We start from the raw sequence: 23,459 nt of genomic DNA on the forward strand, positions 1-23,459 counted from the left end.
CAGACATAAAGGAACGTGTAGCTGACTTTGTAACAGTGAATCAGCCATTTCTATTAAGCACATAGAAGGAATCTGAGTATCTCTCCCTGTTCAGCAAAACTTCTCTTCACTATCTACACTTCCTCACTTCCTCACTTCAGGTGCTGCTGTAGTTAAGAGCAAAGCACTGACCACTTGGATTTTCTCTGGCTACCTACAACTTCACCCACACAGCAAGCACAGGGCTTGTGTCACACACCAAATCAGCCTCTCAAGTGGGACAGTCACGGCAACCTTACCCATCCTGGTCATTCATCTGGTATTGTCTGAAAGGGACACGGGGCTCAAGCCGAAGCTGAGGAACAGGGAAAGACCCTCGGTCCAATGGTGCAGGGGTCTCAGATGGCTGTTGTGGACACATCTGGAACAAGACAAAACAGAAGAGCCTGTATTTTCACTGCCACAAGCAGGCTTACCCAGATTAGATTACACACAGGCACAGCAGTTGCAACTATGCAAAGCTAAAACAAATGTTTAATGTCTGGCTGGCTAACAGATACGTTACCTCTCCAGCTCTAGAAAAGCAGGAACTTTTCCTTGGGCTGAGCAACACTACAGCAGTTTCGTTTCTCCCTGGAGCACGTAAGTGCTACACTATTCTAACTTGAAAGGGTAAACATACAATAGGGAATGCTAAAAATAGATGAAGGATCCTTGAGCAAGTTCCAGGAACCAACCAAGAGGAGAGTCTAGAGAAGTGCTATCTTAGCTGACTTTCTCAACACTCATAGGCAGTGCGAGAATCAAAGACATAACAGTGCTTTGTGAGAAGTGCAACTTACAAAAGCAGGTAGCATGTCATGGTACGTAGGTGGCTGGTAGACATTTCCCATGAACTGCGAAGCCCCTTTGCGGACAGGCTGAGCTGGGCGGAGGGACGGCTCCTTCGCATCGCTGGCACTCACTGAGGAGGGGGCTCCGTCTCCAGTGCTTGAGGTCTTGCTGCCCAGCTCAGCAGGGGAGGCGGTCAGAGATGTGGCAGAGGTGATGTTCCTCCCACCGCCCTCCCTCCAACTTGTGACATCTGGAAAGGAGGTGACAACTATGTTAACATTTGTGGTCTCTTCACCAGAAACACAACACTGAAATACTCTGGTCAAGCCCTAATTACACTTGAGAGTATAGAAAAACATCAGGGACCAAGGAAAATTTCCAGACATTATTTTTCCCAAGAGACCAGGAGCATCAGCTGCTGCTAGGTAATTACTGCACCAGTGGTGTCCTTATTTGTCAATAAGGTTCAATTTCAACCAGAACTCCTCCACCCATCTCCACAGTCCTCATTCTGCAAAATTAAAGGCAATTAGATCAAACACAAACACTCAGAGACAGAACTAAACCACACGCTAACTTCACCTGCAACTCTCCCTTACCCTGAGGGAAGATACCTGTTTTGCAGCATCACTATATTAAAAGTCGCAGAACAAAGCCAACCCTCCCTACTTCCACACACAGCAGTTTTAATAAATAACTATGGTATATTATAATTTGTATTAGCAGACTGGAAGATACAACACGAGCACCCAATAGCATGATCTTTACATACAAATCCACAGTCTTTGCTAAGCAACACCAGCTTACAACAAAAGTAGGGACAGAATATTGGACAGGACTGTGAAATGGCACCCAAAACAAATCTATGGGATTCAGGTTCTGAGCTGGAGTCAGGCAAAAAAAAACCATCTCCACTTACTCTGGGGGCGGAGGCTTGGTCCTGGCCCATACGACAGATCTAAGGCGCCCTTTTCTTTGCCAACCTTGTCCTGCTCGCCAGCTGCTTTCAGCGTCGGAAATTCCTCGGGAGAGAAGGATAACAGTCGGCTTGAGGCCCTTGAACCTGTCAGACAAGTAAGTGTGGGACTCAGATCTTTCCACTCTTCCAGCTCCCTTATGAGATCACCCTGAAAACACGTTTCCCGAGAATCGGTGCACCCAGCAAATTTAAGCCCAAATTGCTATCATATCTGCACCTCGGATCACATCCAGAACGCTTTCAGAAACTGTCACCAACACTACAACAGACATCCTCACCAAACACTTCCACACTTCTGAGATTTTCACTTGATCTCTCACGTTCAACAAAGTCAGAGCAAACTTTCTCAGCTTTCAATTTTTGTTTTTGTGCAGCACGAAATTCACACTGAGGCAGGGATACAAATTCTGCAAGATGACTTATAAATGATATTCTCTTATCAAGGTTTTGACACCTCAATTCAGACTTCTACTCAAATCTCACTCCACTGGGGAACTCTACTGTTAAGATTTCTGGCAATAGAGTTGGTGAAAGTCCACAGATAAGGACTAAGTGCTATATGCTACTTCCCAACCCTCCTCCTCTCTGCAGCATTTTTAAGATGCAGATCACTAGCCAGAGCAGGCCAGGTTCATCTTCTGTCATTGGAAGACTGCTCTGCTGAGTCACCAGCGACCCTAAAATGAAAGCTCTCTCTCATGAAGATCTGGCACTGACTGGAAAACAAAACACAGCAGCTCTCCTAAATTTGTTAACACTGACTAAAAAGAATGCATTTTTGCATTACTCTTCTTCTGTTTCTTTGTGTTACCTGGCTAATCCTCCTTCAGAATAATCTCATTAGAAGTATCAGCAGTGACTACTGAAGACCTAACAAAAGAGTTTAATCTTGACTCTGTAGGGGCAAAGATAGGAGGACTGGCTTAAGTCAGCCGCACCTTCTGGAATCTGCACACTGCACAACATCTCCCTCCTGAAGATTTCCAGACAAGATGCTGCCAACTGCCGAGTGTAACATCAGCTGACATGTGTTAAGAGTTCATCTTTTCTACTGCCTTCTACTGAATTAGAATAACAATGAGAACATTAACAACATTTAACTGTCTTTCAGGACAAACTCCTCCATCCCAATCCCTAGGCAGCATTAGTTTTTCCCTGTGGGTAGGGCTGCACAATATAATGACCGTTAATGGGCAGGCATTAACAATTTGCACTGTAATCCTAGGCAGCATCACACTGAGAAAAGTTTGCTGTCTGTTTTAGTATTGGTTTGTTTCTTTCATGGTTTTGCCTTTCCCTCCCTGGAAATGCCCCTTAAATGGAAGAAACAGGCACAGAGCAGTTCATCTGTAATTTACTACATCACATTAGTTTGAGATACGCCCCTCTCAGAGAGAAAGATTTAACAGCAATGACACCTAGAAGAGCCAACAGCAAAACACCTCTCTGGCAGTACTACTAGAAAAATAACTGCTCACTGCCACAAAAGAGGTGCATGAATGGGGTGGCCCGGTAAATCCTTTTAGCCAGATTTCTGATGCTTTTAATTCAATCACTCTCTAGTTAAGCTGCTCTTTAGTCACATATGCAACTCTTTTCTTGGGCTGAGAACATTGATAAGACTGACCTACAATGAACTTTCAAAAAAATCTATGAATTGTTAGAAAATCAAATTTCAAGAGGACTGCAGAGGAAGGAGGTCTGCAGAGTCTAAAAAAACATATCAATTAACCAAACAGCCTTTGCACTGTCCATCAACTGCAAGCAAGCACAAGTTTCTGTTCTAACATTTCACCTTTGAGAAACACCCTCTCACTAAGCAACCCAATTTAGGATAAGCTTGTTCCCTCCATTACTGCAATCTGTGGTTATTTCAGTTCTTTGGGGAAAAAAAAGAAAACGAAGAAAAACCACTGCAGTTTCATCGGGTGTCTCGTGGCTTCCAGTCTATCCACATTAAACTATGGAACTGAGCTGCTACTCTCACCAGTTTTAATGGTAGTACTGGAAATTACCTCGTGTGTGGAAGTAAATGCATCTGAAGGCAAGTAACTCCAGGATCCTTAGCCAAGCAAACTTTGTTAACATTGTTCCAGGATCCTTAGTCAAGCAAAAGTGGTAAGCTGCAGTTACCAAGGGAAACATCAGGCATCAGCTGAGGTGTAAGCAAATGCATGCTGCAGCAGTGCAGTGCCATTTCCACCACGGTCCCTTCACCAACTGAAAATGCATACAGCCTCCCTGAACATTAACCATTACAGGCTTATTCCAACCACCTCGCTACGCCAGGCTTCCCATGCTACCAGCCATGGAAACACCATCATTTCCAGCCTCTGACGTGTTGTTTTCTCCTAATCCAACCCCCTTCCTCCTCCACTCTTTTTTTCTGCTTCTTTTTCAACACTGCTCTGGGCTGAGGAAGATGGCACCGGCACTCTGGTTCAGAGCACCAACAGGCCGTGCTCTGCTCAAGCTGTGCCTTGTGCTTGACAGACATGAACTGACACAGTTGCACCATTCCAGCCAACAGACTATGCAGATTCAAAACAGGACTCATGTGGCCTCACTGCACTGTAACCAACACAGCTGTGTGCCATTAAGCACCAGTCTAGACAGGGAGGGCAGAAAGATGCCCAACCCAACTCATGCATCCAGCTTCCTTTCTGTTGATCATACTCACCACCTTCTAGTCCTGCTGGCTTTCCATTCAGCTGTGCCCATGACTTTGGTCCACCTGGCACTGAATTTGTACTCTGAAAATACAATGAAGTCAAAACAAAACCAAAACAAACAAACAAAATGCTCAAAGATAAGTTAATTACTCCTCACTTCCTGGGTAGTACCTGCCACAGGTACCCAGGTTTCACCGAGGTGCCACTGGCTACCACAGGTCTCCCCAGTTTCCTGCTGGGGCTTAAGTCAACTGCATCCCCCTCCAGTGCACTATGATGCTACACTGAAAATACTCTTCTGCTCTGCCTTTTAACTCTATACTCTTGTCACCTCCACCAACTATCTTCTCAAACCATTCTTCTTCCTTTCCTACCTCTAATCAAGCTCTTTGTTTTGTTGCATTTTCCCAAACTGGAGGTCTTAATCTTCCAGATTTGTTCCATGCTATGCCTCAACTTGAAGGCTATCCTGTTTCTCATGCATTAACTACTCTTTTCAAATCGTAACTTGTCCTAATTTTCCTGAACCTCTAGGGCTAGAACTGGAAGTATGAAATCCACAGCACAGGGGGACAGGTCCTTGCACTCTCTGAGGAAGCTTTCTTACTTGCCAGTAGTTTTTTCAGGTCCTGACACTGGCTACTTCTCCCACATGACCACATCTCTTCTTATCAAGTCTCATCAGGCTGGGAGCAAGAGCTGGATCTGTTGTCACCAAGCGACACTTGAGTTAGACCCAAAGAAAAATGGTTTACAAGTGCTAACCAGCCATCCCGCATTCCAGCCATTCTTTTTAGATGGAAGCTAGACTTTCCCCACACACTTGAAAGGTACAGAGCTAATGCTCACAAAATTATACTGTAACTGCAGCACAGCATTCCTGAGGCACAGCAACTTGGAGTCAAGAGTCAATTGTAGAAGAATTGATTACACAGCAGCTGTTCTGTAAGTTATAGCCTGCCAATTCTTACTTGCACATGGCAACAGGGACAATTAAAGGAAACCCTCAAGCTGACTGGGCACAGGGGAAAAAACGACAGAGACTGCTTGTGCCTACCTCCTGAGCGATTGACTGTGTCGGCTTCTGTAAATTGGAGACAGATTTCTGCAAACCCTGCTGCAGCAGCGACTCCTGCAGCTGTGCAGCCGTCGCACTGGAACTGGGAAAGAACAGCAGAGGTGAGATCAAACTGAAAGGAGGGCAAGACAACAAACAACTCTGGCAATAAAACAGCTGCTCAATATCAAGCTACTTTTGGTTTTGCACTGTCCTGAAAAACAGAGCTGATCTTTCCAAGTTCAACACAGCATAGCAGTGCAAAACTGCTGCTGCCACTTGCCTGACAAAACATAGCAAAAAGCAGTTCTACCTACCTCTTTTGGTCTGATTGATCCTGCTTGTTTGCCCATCCTGTACCGTCTTTGGGTACTATAACGATGTTGGGGTCGTTTCCTTTGTTCTCGGACTTCAAGCTAGGCAAGTTTGCAGGAGGTGGCATGCGCCGAGCAGCAGCAACTTTTCCAAGACTCTGTAAGCCATGTCTAGGAATAACTAGTGAGAAGGGAACACAAGAAATCACACATTGGCTATATCCTGCTAGCTCAGTAATCTCAACTGGTGTTCTAAAAGAACTGTACAATAATCAGAACCACTGTGCTATTCATAAAATTGACAGTCAACAAGAAGTAAGCTCATTTCCCTCAATATCACCACAAAGCAGCCATCTATTGTAGCAGACAGCTAATAGGCAGCAACCTACAATGGAGGGGAAAGAGGACAAGTAATCATCCCTTAAAGAACACACCCAATCTTTCAGCTAATGGTGCAGGTAAATACTTCTCTTCCATTTCAAACAGAGGCAGGATTCTCACTTTCACAGCTTGGGGAAAAGAGCCAACCAAGCCCATCTCTTGGGATGGACCGGACATCTACCCCAGGAATCCTGAGCTCTAGATTCTCCCAACTCTACTCATCAAGTCGCATTTACTAAGCTGATACTTCGTTTTTCTACTCAAGCATCAAATCCAGAGCCTTTCCAGATAACCCATTCCTGTTTTATTTTCCACTCCACCATCCTCTTTTTGATCACACTTCCACTGCAAAACTAATACAGGCTCTTCCTTGGGAATCCTCAGCACACAAATTCTGACCACTTTAAGGTACTTCAATCAGCTTAACTGCCCTATTCTACAACAACAGGTCTGCAACCTGACCAATTCATAGCACCCACACGGGCTATAAGAAAAGGCCTGCAGTCTCCCAGGTGCTTTGCCAGAATTCCTCCATGACTCTAAGATAACAGCAGCTCAGTAGCAAAACCAATTGTTTTCCTTCAAGTCTAGATACCAACAGTTCAGTAACCCTGCTGCTCCCCATTAGGCATCCTATCCAACATAAATAGCTCTGCAACAGCTTAGAGGATCGCAGAAGATTTCTGAAGGTGCTCCTTACCTGTAGTTCTGATAGCTTCTATTGACTTTCCTTTATACTTATCAAACAGGCTGAGAGTCGAGTACTTGCTTTTCCCATCCTTTCCCTTGGTTATTTGCCCCAAACGATCGGACATTGCGATGAAATGTCATCTAGTAAGGAAATTTCTCTGCGCCGCTCCCAATCTGCCTTTTAATGAAACAGAACCAGGAAAACGCCATCAGATTACCCAGCCACAGTCAAGTAAAAAGCACAGCATGCACAACGTTAGAACTGCAGACAAACTCAGTGCTCCGACACTGGGCTTCACTACCATCTCCATCCCTCCTCCCAACTGCAAAAAGCTTGTGGGATTTATGATTCATAAACTACATTGAAATAACTGCAGGAACACATTTCTCATGGCATCTTTTTTTTTTTTTTTCAAGAACAAAACTTCTTTAAGTATGAAAATACCAAGAGTGCGGTCAACTTGTCCTTGTTAAAAGGATAGATCTTAACAATAAGCAGCCACACAATGACTCCTCAGGAAGAAAAAAAGTACGGTAACTTTTCCAACCCTGGAATTTATCACTGGGTTTCCCACTGAAGTCCTGGTAGCTGGGTTTGTTACATTTACCGAAGGTAACAGAATTCTTTCCTCAAACTCTTCTCCCCTATCTGCTGGCTATAAGAGAGGGCTGAAGAGTCCAAAAAACAGCTCAAATGGAACAGGTTCAGCAAACCCTGAAAATATTTTATAAAAAATATACTGTATTTTCTCTGTTCTGGCACCTTCAAGAACCACTTTTAGCTATAAATGTGCTTTCCACAATAGGCATGGCTTGCTAATTTCTCACTCTGATTTCTGCCTGCACAAGGTGCTGTGATTCATACCCTTCACTCAAGCAGTCTCTGCTTTCTTTTTTGGGCCTAGGACAAAGCTAGGACAGGGAATACAGATACTGCAGACAAACATTTATCTCAGAAAAGAAACCTTGCTTATTTTCAACAGATGTTTCTTTCAGGTATTTTATTTATAATTCCCTGTCCTCACTTTTCCACAAACCTGGAAGCTTAATCTATCCTCTTCACACGTCGTTTACATTTCCAGATTTCTTCTTGTAAAATCTCCATTTTAAGCCTAGAACTGCTGGCAGTTGTATTATACCATCTGCCAGGTCATATCTTACAGTTGCAACTGTGTTTTGGAGTAACAAAACGCTGTATTACATATCAGACCTACCCACCCTTCACTCTTTCTGAAACTCATCTAGCTGAAAGCACGCTCTCAGTGCAGCCAGAAATCATTCAGCATTCTGAAAGAGCCCATCTCTGACCAGAGGCTACAACTTCTCCCACAGTAATGCCTTATCAAACACCATTTCTGGGTAAGAGGATTAGTCCATGGCATTATAAACAAGATAAGCCTTCCACAACCATGCTGGAGTCAGTTTCAGAATGCACTACAAACCTGCAGAGAGCCAAGCAAAGCCTACCTAAAGATTGCTGCCAGGGAGCAAAGTTTCATACCAATAAACCTGGCACCTTGCAGTGAATGCCCTGCAGTGCAGGGATTTAAACCAGGAGCAAACTGATTTGGTGTGTTAGGCAGCAAGTAGATAGAGAAGCATTTTCTGTCACTGAGTAATAGCATCCACACAATGCTCCAAAACACCACCAGGTTCCTCCAGAAGCCCCTCACAGCCAGACTACCACTCTGGGCTGCAGCATGAAGCCTGCAGAGGCAGCAGTGCTGACCAGCATCCCCAGATCACCTTCTCCTGCAGAGCAGCAAAAGGATCTTTGGCTCCAGTCTGGTTCCATCTTTGCCTGGATGATCACCATGCGCCAAAGAAAACTCACTTCCCCATTTCCACCATACTTTATCAGTAGGATAAATATAAAAGAGAAAGGGAAAACACCGTGTTTTGAGCAGACTTAGCGGGAAAGCAGATACTGCATTGAACAATGCCCTGTTTGAACCAGCAGGATTGCAGGCAGTGTGAATAGCAGAGAACCGTGCACCATCCCACAGCCAGCTCACCTGCAGGTATGCACTGAGCCCCAAGGTGAGAGCTGGCCTGGACCCCACCAACTCTGCTTCAGTCTCACAAATCCCAAGCAATAACATCCATTTTAAGGTTTAGAAAACCTCAAACCAGCTCAAATTCTTAGGTATTATAAAAAAAAAAACAAAAACAACAGCTATCGCATCAGGTTCAGGAATTAGCTAGTTAACAGAAAAGCCCCAAGTTCCTGAAAGTCAGCATGCAAACAGCATACGGGTAACGGTGCCAAAGAGAAACCCTGACAACCACTTATGTAACTGGGTCTCAGCTGCCTCCTGATTACATCTGATATCATTAGAAGGATGCAGGAGGAATAAACAACTACTTCAGTGCAGAGGAGCTGGGGTCACTCTGGGAACGTGCTGGGAAAGAACCCCCTGTCAAACTCTCTGGGACAGCCACAGCTGTTGTCAGGGTAAGTAAAATTCACAACTACTTTGAACTCCTTCAACGCTTTGAAGCTGAAAATGTGAAATGCAGCTCTGTTTGTGTGTTACACAGCAGCACGAACTGCAAAGGGGAACACAAGTCCACGGGGAGGTGAGGGATTTCTGCATGCAAAAAGGTTACAGCGGTGCTGAGCCCCATGGCAGCCACGCCACCAGCAGGACGGAGTTGTCCCTGGGTCACCTGGCACTGTGTCACACACACAGCCTCTAAAGGCCATCACGACACTGCCCTATTTTCCCAACACACAGCCCGACAGGGAATCCAGGCAGAGACTGTCAAAGCCTTCCAGTCTCGCATAGCAAAGCAGTTTCTGAGAAAAATCAAGTTAATTGAGCCCTAAACTGCCAGCTCACATGATTATTAGGGGAGTTAGAACCAGAAGGCTGATGCTGACATGTGAAAACTGACAGCCTCTGACCTGTGGTCAGGGTTTCCGTGACCGACTGTTGACCCTAAAGAAAGTGTTATTCCCTGTTTTGTAGAACTAAAGATCTATCACTCACATTTCTGCAAGGTGTCCTTTGGGTTTATAGAGGTCTTTGGGGGAAGGTTTGCTATCAGCATTAGCACCCAGCTTAGCTCTTTCCATTCTCAGGACCAGCAATATCCAGAGACAGCACCAGAGTGTGAAATACTGAGCTTCTCAGAGGAATCTGAGCACACTGCAGCGTGACTGGTGACATCAGAGGCCCCAGGGCACAAACAACCTGCCAAAATTACTTTCTGGACAGAGAGCTCCTCTACCTCCACATCTTCATGTCCTCATCATGCTACCCTGAATCTGACCTGCAGGTACTGACACTGTCTAACTCCATTTTAAAGGGATACATTTTTATCCAGACAGCTGTAAGTCCTGGAGCTGCAGCAGGGATCCACCATGCACAGGGAGGCTGTCCTGCAAAAAGAGCCCTGGGAGAAGCTGGAGCTATTGGCACTGGTTAACAACTGGAAACCTGGGAGCTGAACACACAGCCAAAGGGAAAGACCCCTGACAAACAGGATTGCCTGCAAAGCTCTTTGTAAATTCCTGTAGGAAGGAAGGGCTGCTAGAGTTTTATTCACAAGACTTCAATGGAGCTCCAATACCTGGAAGCCAGCCAGCCTTAATTGAAAAGGGCAAACAGATTGATCAAAGGTAACACACACACACAGAGGAAAAAAAAAAAAGAAGGAACCACACCAGCTCCTCACACACCTCCAAGCACAGCCACTTGGGCAAAGGCCTGGACTACTGCAGATTCTTTGCTGTAGACTTGCACTCCTTGCTCTTTGAACAGCAGCAGTCACAAACACAAAACAAAGCAACAGGGATGGAGATTAACACTGAAAAGGCTTTTCTTCAGATCAGGAAGACTCTTGACCATAAATTTTATATGAATTGCTAAGAAATTCACAGGTTGAAAGATCTGAATTGTACTTCCAGAACTGAGAAACTGCTTAGAGTTGATGTTAAACTGAAGTCTTCTGTGGTTTCTAACGTTACCTGTAACACGAAGCCTTCTCAAAAACATGGTATAGTTTTACAGATCAGTGGTGTTCACTTTTCCTTAAATACATGCAGTCTTTTTTTTGCTACTAACCCTCAGAGCTAAACGTTTATCTGTCAGCAGGGAGACAGACTGCTTCTGGAACACGTCCCACCAAGAGCCACCTATCCACGGAACAGTCACCACCTGCCTCTGCAATGAAAGATGCCACTGGCTGCCATTCCAAGAGCTTTGGTGAAACAGCACAACCAGCTGCTATCAGGGCTTGGTGCCAGATGCACTTTTGTCCTGTGGAAGTCCCGTTTGGGCCATGCAAGGATGACCACCCTGATGGGAAATGGCCCATATGAGCAAGCAATTTCCAGGAGCCAGTGCTTAGTAAAGGGGGGATCATAGGGAGAATATCAGCATCCAAGTGTGAAGTCAACAGGATCTGCACAGAAGAGGTGTGCAGCAGACAGGCTGTACCAAAAGCCCAGGCCACAAGAAGCCTGTCTCTGCCAGTCTGTCGCACTGCCCAGGAGAAGCTGCTAAGACTTGTTTAAAAATCTGAAAGAAAAAAAAAAAAAATCCTGCCAGATCAGAGGAACAAACCAGCATTCTGCAGTGCAGAGAAAAGATGGAAAGCCCTTAACAAACAGGGCTCATGATTCACCAGGGGGGACCCTCCTCGCAATCCTTTTAATTCTAAACAACTCCAGCTGCTCTCTGCATTGTCTCCTGTGAATCGTCTCTCCCTGTAAAAAATGAGAGACCAGGATCCCATCTCCCATGATTTATTGCAGAGGTATGCTGCTAGCTGAGTAATGCTGTCACAGGCTGTCTGCCAACAGACCTGCCTGCTGGCCAGCCTGCCCATCACACCTGGAAGCCAAGCCTGACTTTGAGACATGCAGCAGGAGCACAGAGAAGAGAGGCAATCCTTTGGACAGCCCAAGATTCACCCCGGATATGATGCCTGTATACAGATGGGAGCACAAAGGGCTTGCTCTATAAAATGACCTGACCTAATTTTCTTCAGTTGTCTTCACCAGGTTCACTCATAAACATGCCAACAGGTCAGCAATCACAGCTCCTGCTGCTGAAGTACTCGGCAGCCCCAGGGCTTGGCCTGTGAGCTACAGACGCCTCACCTCACTGCCAAACAGCTTTCCCAGCGCTGGCCAGGCAAGGAGCAGAGAGACAGCCAGGAAACACGGGCTTGTAACTAACAGTGAAGCATCATGCAGACTGAAGCCTGGAGAAGAGTTCAACCTTATTTACAAAAAAACGTTAACTAGCTCTGAACAGACAATGCTGCACCCTCAAGAGGCCCCTGAACCCCAGTAACTGGGAAAACAGACAAAGATAAGAAATAATTCATCCAGAGCATGCAAGACTACAGCATGCATGACAGAAAAAGAAATCCATGCAGAAAGCTGGTCCACTGCCCACAGAAAGTGCTTATGAGCTTCAATAAAACTCTCTCCCAGCAGCACCAAAGCCCTTTTCTGCCCAACTGCCCCATCATGCAGTGCTGAAGGAACCAACCCCTAAGAGCCTAACTGTACCTTTAATCTACAAAGCAGCACTGGAAAACTGTCAGACCTTTCAGAACAAGAAACTGATCGTAAGTGGAGCCACCTGGAAGCAGTGACTACTAGCAGCACCACACTCTCTGCCCTCTTACCCAGGCCATAAAGATGCTAAAAGAGATTGGTCCCAACACAGACCTCAGCCCAGAGCTGAAGCACACCAACCACAATATCTTGTGGCTCTGCCTTTCACTTCACCCTGCTCCGGGTCCTCTGAGAGCTGAACATCCAGGGAGAATACACAGATGCAATACCCTGTTCCCTCAACACTAAAGCAAGGAGGGCTGATCACAAACCAGCAATATTAATACAAGCAGAAATCCCCAGCATAATGCTCTGTTGGTAAAAGCTGTTTAGAAGCCTCCTGGCAGGATTGAGCTGAACTGTAAGGTAAGCTGAGCATTTAGGTATCTGAACAACAGACTGTGAGTAGCTACTCCAGATCTCCTGGGGGGGTTCCAAAGCAAACATTATCAGCTCTATTTTACAGGTAACCAAGGCAGAGAAACAGCAGTTGCTCAAGTAACGCTGCAGGCAGTGACACAGGTCCCAGAGCTCAGGTGTCTGTCCCTGCCTCCCTGCACATCCTTGACCCCGCTCTGCGTGCAAGAGCCATGCAAACCTGAGCTGCTAAGACCTTAAAGAAAGCAGTTCTTGAGTAAAATCATGAACGAGAAAAGTGTCAAAAAAAAAAAAAAAAAAAAAGTCAAAACAGGAAGAAAAATGTTGCAGCAGCATCTGGAAGGTCTAGAATGGTGATTTCCTCCAGTGGAAGAGAACCACCCTCAGGTACTAAAAGAGGAACCAATTCTGTCCAATGCCTTGGAGAAGCCTACAGGGGTAGAGAAGTGACACATGTAAGTTCTGAGGTCACTGCATGAAGTCCTTCTGATTGATGTCTCAAGTCACCACATCTGGCTCCAAGCTGGCAAACACACTTCCACTGCTAACAACTAAATCCAACCACTCCATTTTAAGGCTGTAAAATTATCTGTCTTGCATATGGACTCCTCAAATTCCTACCACACAGGCTTTCAATACTCACATTAAGAATATCCATATATTCAAGGCGCGATACAGCAAGAGGTGGAATGTGCTGCCTGCTCCCTCAGCTCACCCTGGAAGAGCCTGACACAACCAGGGCAAGGGACAAGCCAAAGGACTGCAATCCAGGCTGCTGCCAGGGAACAGATGCCTTCTAAAGAGCAACCACACACATGTTCTTCCAATGAAATTGCAAAGAACATCTCACAAATCCTTCATCTGGTCCCATGCTCAGGAACTTACTTCACCTCCATGCGATGCAGGTTTTACAGGTAGCAAGAGATTGGAGATGTCACAGATCCAGGAGGCGAAATCAGAGCAGAGCTGCCAGTCCTCAGGATTACATGGTTGTTTTTTTTTTTTTTGAGAAACAAAGAAAGCTCTTTCCACATAAATGCCAACAGTTGTTGAGTAAGCAGTTCTGTTTTCTCTGTCTCAGGAAGGAAGGATCACACTGCAATGGGGAGGTGGGAGCTCACCTTGTGCCAGCACGCCTCATTTCACCTGATCTAGGCTTTAGGAACAAACCTCACCACACTTTCAGACCAGCTGCTGATTTCACAGCCTCATCTCCTGCTCAGGTTTAGCAGAGAAGGTGATCTGCACAAAGACTAAAGACAAAATGCAATGCTATCAAACTGCAAGCAGTAAACACCAATCCCTCAGTGCACGCACGGCCCACGAGCCCCAGCTGAGCCAGTCTGTCCAGCCCCATTCCTTCCCTGACTGCTGACAGAGCTCCTCTGGCAGGCAGCTCTGCAGCCAGCCCAGCACCACCACCACACCGCAGGGCACAGAGCTGCCCTGGCAAAGGCTGAATAGATCTTTCTCTATCAGATTTCACCCACTTCCCACAGCCATCAAGACTGACACAGCGGGTTCAAATCATTAATGAGATTACAAGGAGTTCACACAAGCCTGCAGTTCACTTACATTGCAGATACTGAGGCTTCCAAGAAAGTATTCCTTGAGGTTCTCTGGTTTTAACAATACCAGGGCATGCAGCATTTCACAGCAAACCTTCTTACAGGACTCGTATTCATGGGAGCCATTTGCACTACAAATGAATGCTGAGAATGCTGAAAAGAATCTGCTGGGAAAAGGACACAGGTACAAAGTGGGGAAAAAACTGCAACAATACGTGCAGCTTTACTCAGTGCTCTGAAGTGCAGCATGGCTCAGGACTCTGAAGCAGGGAGAGGTTGTAATGCACTTCTGGAAACCATTGCCACTCAGACCATGCACAGAACATCTGCACTATGCCAAGCTGGACAGGAAGCAAAGCCATCTCATAGATGCTTTAATTTACAGAGAGATTTTCAGCGCATAACTAGCAAGGTGTCATCTCTCTTGTTTTCCAGATTGAAAAATGACACCGCAGAACTATGCAGCTCTGCTGAGTGGCAAAGCAAGAAACAGACCCTCCACCTCTGACTTTGTGGGGCTGGAAACCACTCCTGAAATCACTGTGCCCCCCTCACGTGCACAGCCAGGAGCAGCACACAGCCCTGGGCCAGGGGAACTCTGGAGGAGCAGGCCGGCCTGCTGGGAGAAGAACGCTGCCAACTCCATGCACTGCTTTTACTACAGCAGCATCACAGCCATCACTAAAAGCAACGCTCTGTTCAAATGCAGAGCACTAACGCTGTAGTAAGGCTTGAATCTCGTGAAACCACTCCTAAATGATTGGCCATAAAGTTTTGGTTGCTAGGTGGGAGCTCGATTCTTGGGTTATTTAAGAAAAAGATAAAATCGCACTTTGTACTATTTCAGCCATTAAGAAACATCTCCTGAGCGTGCCCTACTCCCCTGCCGGCTCTGCAGCCCACTCCTAACTCTGAACAAGAGCACTTGAGGCTTTTGTACGGCGCTCCCAGCCCACATACAGGTAGGAACAGCTGAAGAACCTACCCGACTGCAGAGCACTTCCAAAAAAAACATCACTATAATCCCACACAAAAAGTGCCTGTGGGAGGTGAAGTCCCAACATGAGCTCTTCAAACCTGTTTGCTCTTTGCAGCACCATTAACAGCAAATGTGGTGTCTAAAACATTTAAACAGCAACCCAGGAAGAACTCTTCCACCAAATCCCTCCCAACAGGATGCCACCTCTGTGAATACTGCAGTCTGCTCCTCTTTGTGCCGCTCACCTCAACTTCAAAGGCTACTGAGGATGCTCCCAGCAGCTAACCCAAGCCCCCTGCACATTTCAAGTACTGCACTGCAATAAAGTAGTCCTCTTGGCCACATCATAACGTGCCATTAAGCAAGTCCTTAGCCGCTTGCCCTTGGTTTCCTTTTCAAGCCTCCGTACTTTAAGTCTGGCCCACCAGTCCTCCTCTCTCACTTCTGCCTGTGACAAATCCCACCACTGCTTCTTCCCTCTTGCAACCAAAGGGAGACTGCTTCCAGTAGTCCTCCATAAATTAACATCTACAGTCCTTTAGGGTGGTTGGACTCAATGATCTTGGAATGTCTTTTCCAATCTAGATTCTGCAATTCTGAAAAATGCAACAGTGAGCTCTCACCGCTTCCAGCTAAATGGAGGTGCTCCAGGCACTGAACATGCACAGTGACCCCCCCATCTCTTAACATCCCCCAAACCTTCTCCTGTCCTCACAGACCCCACAATACATCAAGCCAAGCAGCTTCAATACAGACTAAATGCCACAGCTAGACGAAGAGTGATGCAGTGCTACCATGCCAGCTTCCAGCCCACCTGAGTTACAGCTCCAATGCTTCCAAAGGAAAATAACACACAGCACACAGAATTTACAGCTACATACTTCCCAGGTTTGTTCTCTTCTCTGCTATCTTTGCAGAGGAAGCATGTACACACACAGAACATCCTGAATGCTAGCACAAGTTACTAACAAGCAATTTCAGCAAGGCTTAATGTGATGAATAAAATCTTCTGCTTCAGCCCCATTTCTCTCCTGTGGAATAGAACATTTCTTTAGACAAATTGGGCAGTTTGAGCACCCATCTGTCTCCTTCATAAGGTGCTTTCCAGGCATATGCTATAGGCCTTTCATAACAAAGCCATTTAATTTCACCAGTTAGAAAGATATATTCTGCTGAAGGAGAGAACTGCATGTCCCCCAGCTTTTACCTGTTTGCATTGCTTTCACCTCAGTGCCTGTTGATACCCCACTGCATTTCTTCTGTTCCCAGTGACAAACTAGTGATAAGGAGCTGTGAAATTATCGACCTATTAGGAGAATGAGTCAGTGCCACATGAAAAACAAAACCCACTTACAAGGTATGAATAGCAAGAAGAGCAATACTGAGACATCACAATCATTGCCAGCTTGCAGAACACAGGAGGAACACAGTGAAGAAAAGGGATGAGCACAACTGAAGTCCTTGCAATAAACCCTCCCCCTAAATACCATCCTATGTTCAGCAAGTTTTCCCTGTTCATATCACTTCTATTCCTGTAAGAAAACATGGAATTACAAGTGGAAACTCCACTAGAGCCAGATCTCTGTGCAGAGTAACATCATAAAATAAAAACCTACACTATTATTTTCAGTGCAGCAGCACTTAAAAGTCAGCCCAGCTTGCCTTCAAATACTTCCAATTACTCAGGTGAGTGTAATGAAGGCCTTGAGCAACTCACGCTTTTGAATCTTAAGCAGGTGGGGATTCTGTAATGGATGATCTAAAAGGCTCTGTGCTGCACGGCTCAGGAGGGCTGGAGGCACTAGAAAGCATGCCAAAACCATCATCCTGATCTTCACCAGCAGCACCCGCACTGGACAGCCTGCAGGACACTGCACAGGAGTTGGGAGCTGTGCAAAGAGCTTCTGCACCCAGGACTTGCCTTCACAGCACCGCTCGGGTAGCAGGGCACGCTGCGTCAGGCTCAGACAAAACACAACGCCATTCCTCCTTTTAAGAGAAGGCTGCTGGAATAAACAAGCCTTTGAAGTTAGGCACTACAGAAAGCTTTAATAGAGGGTTTTATGAAATGTCACCGTAGAAGTCAAAACCTTTTATTAAGAATCTTTAGAAACATTACTCATATTTATTAAAACCAAGACATTTTTAAACCCTTCCTCTACTTTCCAGCGTTTGTATGGGCTGCTTGCTTACTGTTCCCAAGCTTTCATGCACATACAAAAATAGACAAAAAAAGCCAACAGTTTATCAAAACACACACTGTGTGACCAAAGAAAAATGTCTGAATTAAAAAAAGTGGGCTCCTCCCCTGAAAAAAAATAGTTTTTGTAAACTAAAAATAAATTAAAATTCCACGCAAAGTCTGCAGTGAGCACCATATAATGCCAGCTTTGGAAACCTGTATAAATGCCTTTACTTACTATTTTCTTATTTTAAAGAGGAAAGACATCTGAGTTCTGCAGACAGATTTTCTTATCAGTGAACACTGGAAACATCCTAAGACATGTGACATGTTGTCAACTAAAGACATGCAGAAAACCAGACCAGTGAAAGTGCCTATGAATAAGAAAGGAATCAAGTTATATTCCTTGTGTGTGCCCAATTAAGCACAAAACCAACATAAAGCTACCAGCAGATGTATCTGGACTGAGGAATGTACTCGATTTGGGAAATCAAGCAATTAAGAACACCAATCTCAAGCAGCATTTGTGATTTTGTCAGTATGATTTTTAATCTGAACTTTTTAACTATAAAAAGAAAGTACCAAACCGTTTCCAAGAGGTCATATGGGAGATGTCTTGTTTATCGTGCCCCCAAAATAGATTCTGCTAGCTAGGAAGAACCACTTTGACCACAGAAAGAAGCAGCATCACCCATGGACCCACAAGGATCTGAACGATCCTGGGTGAACTCCTGATCAAATGCACGTACAGCATTTCAATGAAGGTGAAAAACACGGACAGGTATTTCAACAGGGCAAGGGCTAAGACAAGCCAAAACGTTCCATATAAACCTCGATTCTGTCCCAAAACGGGTGGGATGGCCTCCCTCTGGGCTGACTTCAGTTGATGATGCAGACACTGCAACCTGCTTGCACTCATTACCTATTCCTAGGAACAGAATTTCTGAGGTCCCGAGCATTTCTTTATCACCTTACCACCCCAAACACCAGTGACAAAGACACGAACGTTCGATAAGCCCACCCCGAGAAGACCATCCAAACCCTTCTGACGTTCAGAGGACAAAAACAACAAAAAAGCCCGCAGGGCAAATCAAAGCAACTTCCCTAAGGAAACCCAGAACTCCCCACTCACCCAAACCCGGTCAGGTTTGATTCCACAGACGAAGGGGATGTTGATATTCACACAAAACGAGAAAATTGCACTCGCCTCACAGCCAGGGCTGCTGAACAAACCCTGCTCGGCGCTGCACGCTCCCAGGGCCCACCTCAGAGCCACCCCACAGCCTGCAGCAGCCACGCTCCCAAGAACCCAGCGACGACCAACCCCTTCCAGCAACCAGAGCAACCTCTACAAACCCACCCACAACTCCCCGAGCACCAACACCAACTCTCTCCTCGGTGAACCCCCCCCCTCCTCCCTCTCACCAGGCGGCATTTCAGCTCTCCCAGTAAACCTTCAGCACCACAACAAAACAACCCAGAGCCTTCTGGATGCACACCCCCCACCACCCATCCCAGCCTCCCCCCCCTTGTTTTGTCGAGACGCACACAGCAGCGCCACAAGAAGATCTTTGTGTCACACTCCAGACGGCGGCCAAGCAAACGAGCCGCGATCCTCACAGCAGCCCGCAGCCCCGCGGCCTACACAGCCCAGGCGGCACCGCAGCTCCGGGCCTGACGGCGGGGCGGCTCGGGGACAATGAGGCGGCCCCAGGAAGGGGAGCGGGCTCCAGGCCCGGGGTGCCGCAGCCGCCGGGCCCCAGCTCCATTTTAGGGCTGCCTCGTCCCACCTTCCTTCACCCTCCCCTCCCGCCTCCTCCTCCTCCTCCTCCTCCCCCCCCCCCCCGCCCCCCCCCCCCCCCCCGGTCCCACTCACCGCCCCGAATACCCGCGGCAGCCGCCGCCGCCGGCCCCCGATACCCACCTGCGGGGGTGGCTGGGAGCCGGGAGCGCCTGAGGAGCCGGGTGCCGAGCGGCGATGGGCGCGGGGCGCGGCGGATGGCGGCGGATTGCGCGGCGGGATGCGGGGCGATACGGGTTCTTGCTGCCGCTCCCTCCTCCTCCCCCGGCCCGGCCTGTCAATCCCGCGCGGGAGGAAACCGCGCCGCCGCCGCCGCCCTCACAGCGCCGCCTGCAGGGCTCCGCCGAGCGGCGGCTGAGGGCCGACCCAAGATGGCGGAGGAGGAGGAGGGAAAGGGGCCGAGCTGCAGCCCGGCAAACGCCTCCTGCTCCGCGCAGCCGTGGGGGAGATGGTCCCTCAAAGCTAGCGGGGCGGGTCACGCTCGGGGCCATCACGGACAGTGAGGTCACCCAGCGCAGTCCACCAGGTGGCACACAGCTCCACAGCTGCGTGCAGCGCCGACGCTTTTACCCCACTGTCAGCCCTGAGCTCGGCCTGCCCGTGCTGCAGACCTGCCTGCAAGGGGGGGGGGCTGCATTTCACAGAATCACCAAGGTTGGAAAAGGCCTTCAAGATCATCCAGTCCAATCACCCACCCATCACCAGTAGTTCTCACTAAGCCATGTCCCTCAACACAGCACCCAAACATTCCTTGAAAACTTCCAGGGTCGGTGACTCCACCACCTTCCTGTGCAGCCCATTCCAGTGCCTGACCACTCTTTCAGAGAAGTAGTATTTCCTGATGTCCAGCCTAAATCTCCCCTGGCGCAGCTTGAAGCCATTCCCTCTGGTTCTATCATCAGTTACACAAGAGAAGAGGCTGCCCCCCAGCTCACTACAACCTCCCTTTCAGGTAGTTGTGGAGAGCCATAAGGTCTCCATTGAGTCTCCTCCAGACTGAACAATCCCAGCTCATTCAGCCGCTCCTCGTAAGGCCTGTGCTCCAGACCCATCTGGAGGCTTTGCTGCCCTTCTTTGAACCCGCTCCTCAATGTCTTTCCTGCAGTGAGGGGTCCAAAACTGGACACAGTACTCCAGGTGCAGCCTCACCAGAGCTGAGTACAGGGGGAAGTACTATCAATAGTTATATTAGCAATAGTGTGATCAGCAGGGCTGGGAGCGGGTTGTCCCTCTGTAGTGTGGGGCTGCACCTCAGTGCTGTGTTCAGTTCTGGGCCCTAGAAAGACATCGAGGCTCCAGAGCGTGTCCAGAGATGGGCATGGAGCTGTGCGGGTCTGAGCACAGCGCTGTGGGAGCGGCTGAAGGTCCTGGGGTGGTTCAGCATGGAGAAGAGGTTGTGGGGAGACATCACTGCTCCCTGAAGTCCCTGAAGGGAGGTCGTGGTGAGGTGTGGTCAGCCTCTGCTCACGGGGAATGGCAATAGGATGATAGGTGATGGCCTCACATTGTGCCAGAAAAGGGGTACTGGGAACATTTCTTCTCCAAAAGAGCAGTGATGCACTGGCACAGGCTGCCCAGAGGGTGGTGGGGTCACCGTCCCTGGAGGGGCCTCCTTGGTGAGGAGCCCCAGTTAGGACAGCGGGATGATGGCCGTTGGGATTTCTGTCCCATCAGAGCCTTTTTTGTCTGTAGACAGTGGGGAAGTTGGCTCCTTGGGGAGATTTCACTCCAGAGGTACTGATTTCTTCTCTCAGTGATGATGGAAACAAACTCAACAAACTCAGTAGAGCAAGACAGGCGCTCCTGCTCTGGAAGAGAACTCTACCCAGCCATTAAATACAAGCAGCCTCATGAGGCCAACAGTTCCTCCTCAGCCTTGAGCGGAACTTTAGGTCAACACAGTGTGAGCAGCATCCCTGGCAGGAGCTTTGCACTGAAAATGCTGTAGAAGTTGCTGTGAAGTACAGTTCTCCATCCAGGGCATCTTAAATCTTGGGAGTTGTCACCTCAGTGTAAGGACAAACCATTTCCCCCTTTATTTTTCCATCCCTGTCCTCTAGCACTCTTAGACTCATAGAATCAGTAAGGCTGGAAATGGTCTCTAAGTTCTTCCACTCCAACTCCAATTCATCCCCGCTATTCCCACTGACACATCCCTCAGTGCCACATCTCCACAGTTCCTGCACACCTCCAGGGATGGTGATTCCTCCACTTCCCTAGGCAGCTGTACCAATGCCTGACTGCTCTTTCTGGGAAGAATTTTTCCCTAATATCCAAGCTGAACCTCTCCTAGTTATATTCATTTCTCCCTGTTGCATGTTGTGATGCACCAGCCATGCATTTACAGGAAATATCTGCCCATTTTTGAAAATGACAAGCAAGCCCTTCCAGGGTGTTTTTGGTTGGAGAAAACTCACTATAAATCCTTAAAATCTAGCCTTACGTAACATTTTCTGGATCTCTGCATAGATTGTGATACATTCCCCTGCTTTACCTCAAAGGTGGCACTAAAGTTTCAAAATTCTGCTCGGTTTGAACCGTTTTGGTGATGTCATTGCGGTGACAACCAATCCTGCAGAAGTCATGAAGGAATATTGGATTATTTACTCCTGTAAATACGTGTTGTACACACGTGTGTGTGTGGATATATAGAGAGAGAGAATAAACACCTGGGTTAATGCCCGGATGAAATGACCTCCTGCAAGCTCACCCTTTGACTTACCTGTGATCCAGTGTGCTGCTCATGAGAGATGTCTGATCTCAAACAAACTGAGAGTGATACAGTGGGAAGAAACGCAGGAACCATTTTCTGGACCATATGTGTTGTTCCTACGGTTCATCTGCACAGCTACTGAAGTTGCCAGGCACTGAGCTACCCAGAGATGCACAAAACCCACTGCCTGGCTGTTGGATCCCCTCTATCTCTCTTTGTCAAAATATCGCACTGCTTCTTCCCCTTTGGCATCTCTTCTCACCTTCCCCATCAATTTTTTTCTCTCTGGGCTTTATCAATGCCTTCTACTTCTCTCCTAACAGACAGAGGAGCCCACCCTCCTTCCTGGCACTGCTGACCTCCCATCACACAGTACTGATAAGCCATAACAGCAAACACCCAACAGCATTATTAGTGTCGCCCTTCAGGAGCTGGGCACTGTGGGATCCCCTTGCTTTCAGTGACTCATGCAGCCACCTACAACCCAAGCCACTGGCAGGTGACTCACAAACTTGTCCAGGTCAGCGCTATGCACACCTGCTGCTGTAATAAGCAGTTCTTCCAAAGTCTCTGGTGTATCTCCAAGGCAACGATCCATGGCCAAGGGAACTGATGTGCCAATTAAAGAAAACGCTAATGCAACCTGTTGTGGAGATCAAAAGGACGCAGTAAACAAATGAAAGCCAATTCCACATTCATTATCACGTGTGTACACTGCAGCTCCTGCAAACCGAGGCTTCTCCAGCTCCGTCCAGCAGCAGGCTGAGGCAACTCCACAGAGTTTTGCCCAGTCTCATGGCTCAGGACTGCACTGGGACTGGGCTTGTTTGTACAGTCTGAACAGTGAAAAGCCATCACAGAAAAGAGCGTCTCCAACCCAGCCTGGTTTGTGAGGATGCCGAAAAACCTTGTCATGAAGTGACAAATTCCTGTGCCATTCTAGAAATATCCTGCAGCACTTTTCACCTGCCTCTGTATAAACCAGAACTGGTTTCACTGGTGCAATGAGACCCGCAACAGATGGCAGTGAGTAGGATGGGATTGGTGAGAGGAGATCTGGGCAGAAATCGATGAACAGGTTTTGCCAGGTTGAAGCTCAGTGTGCAGCTCTGTGCAGGATCCATTCTGCTGCCCACTCTGATTTCTGACCTCTTCCAGAGAGCTGAGCGAATTTCCCCTGGACGTGAGAGTCAAACTCAACCTCCTGCTTCTTCTTCCCAGGATTAATTACGAGTGAATGCAGGAACCCCGCTGTGTGCTTTGTTCTTCCACTAATTAAGAATCTTGTCAAATAGAAAATAACCACTGCAGAGGGCTTGCAACCCTGGTATAGGATTTGTATCTACAGAAATGACTT

General features: G+C 47.4%; 1 protein-coding gene across 17 annotated transcripts in view; it reads right to left on the minus strand.

Annotated features, from left to right (window-relative positions):
- The window catches only part of PRRC2B (proline rich coiled-coil 2B), a 47,523-nt gene extending 27,911 nt beyond the window's left edge, over window positions 1–19,612 (minus strand). For 14 of the 17 annotated variants that reach the window (XR_006180482.1, XR_006180481.1, XM_042878667.1 and 11 more), the window contains exons 1-8: window positions 19,513–19,612; window positions 6,917–7,084; window positions 5,839–6,016; window positions 5,522–5,624; window positions 4,473–4,545; window positions 1,733–1,876; window positions 822–1,063; window positions 279–400 (exon numbers count right to left, since the gene is read on the minus strand). Coding sequence is in view for 15 of the 17 variants with exons in the window: in XM_042878667.1 (XP_042734601.1) it covers window positions 279–400; window positions 822–1,063; window positions 1,733–1,876; window positions 4,473–4,545; window positions 5,522–5,624; window positions 5,839–6,016; window positions 6,917–7,031 (977 nt within the window). In the remaining 2 variants the exon portion in view is untranslated. Of the gene's footprint in view, window positions 1–278; window positions 401–821; window positions 1,064–1,732; window positions 1,877–4,472; window positions 4,546–5,521; window positions 5,625–5,838; window positions 6,017–6,916; window positions 7,085–19,512 lie in introns of those variants that run through there. The other 3 variants (XM_042878671.1, XM_042878661.1, XM_042878673.1) reach the window with 3 other exon arrangements.
- Between the last annotated feature and the right edge of the window lie 3,847 nt (window positions 19,613–23,459).

Source organism: Lagopus leucura, unplaced genomic scaffold, assembly GCF_019238085.1.
Source record: "Lagopus leucura isolate 7727_CA_CO unplaced genomic scaffold, USGS_WTPT01 Super-Scaffold_100022, whole genome shotgun sequence".
Taxonomy (NCBI): Eukaryota; Metazoa; Chordata; class Aves; order Galliformes; family Phasianidae; genus Lagopus; species Lagopus leucura.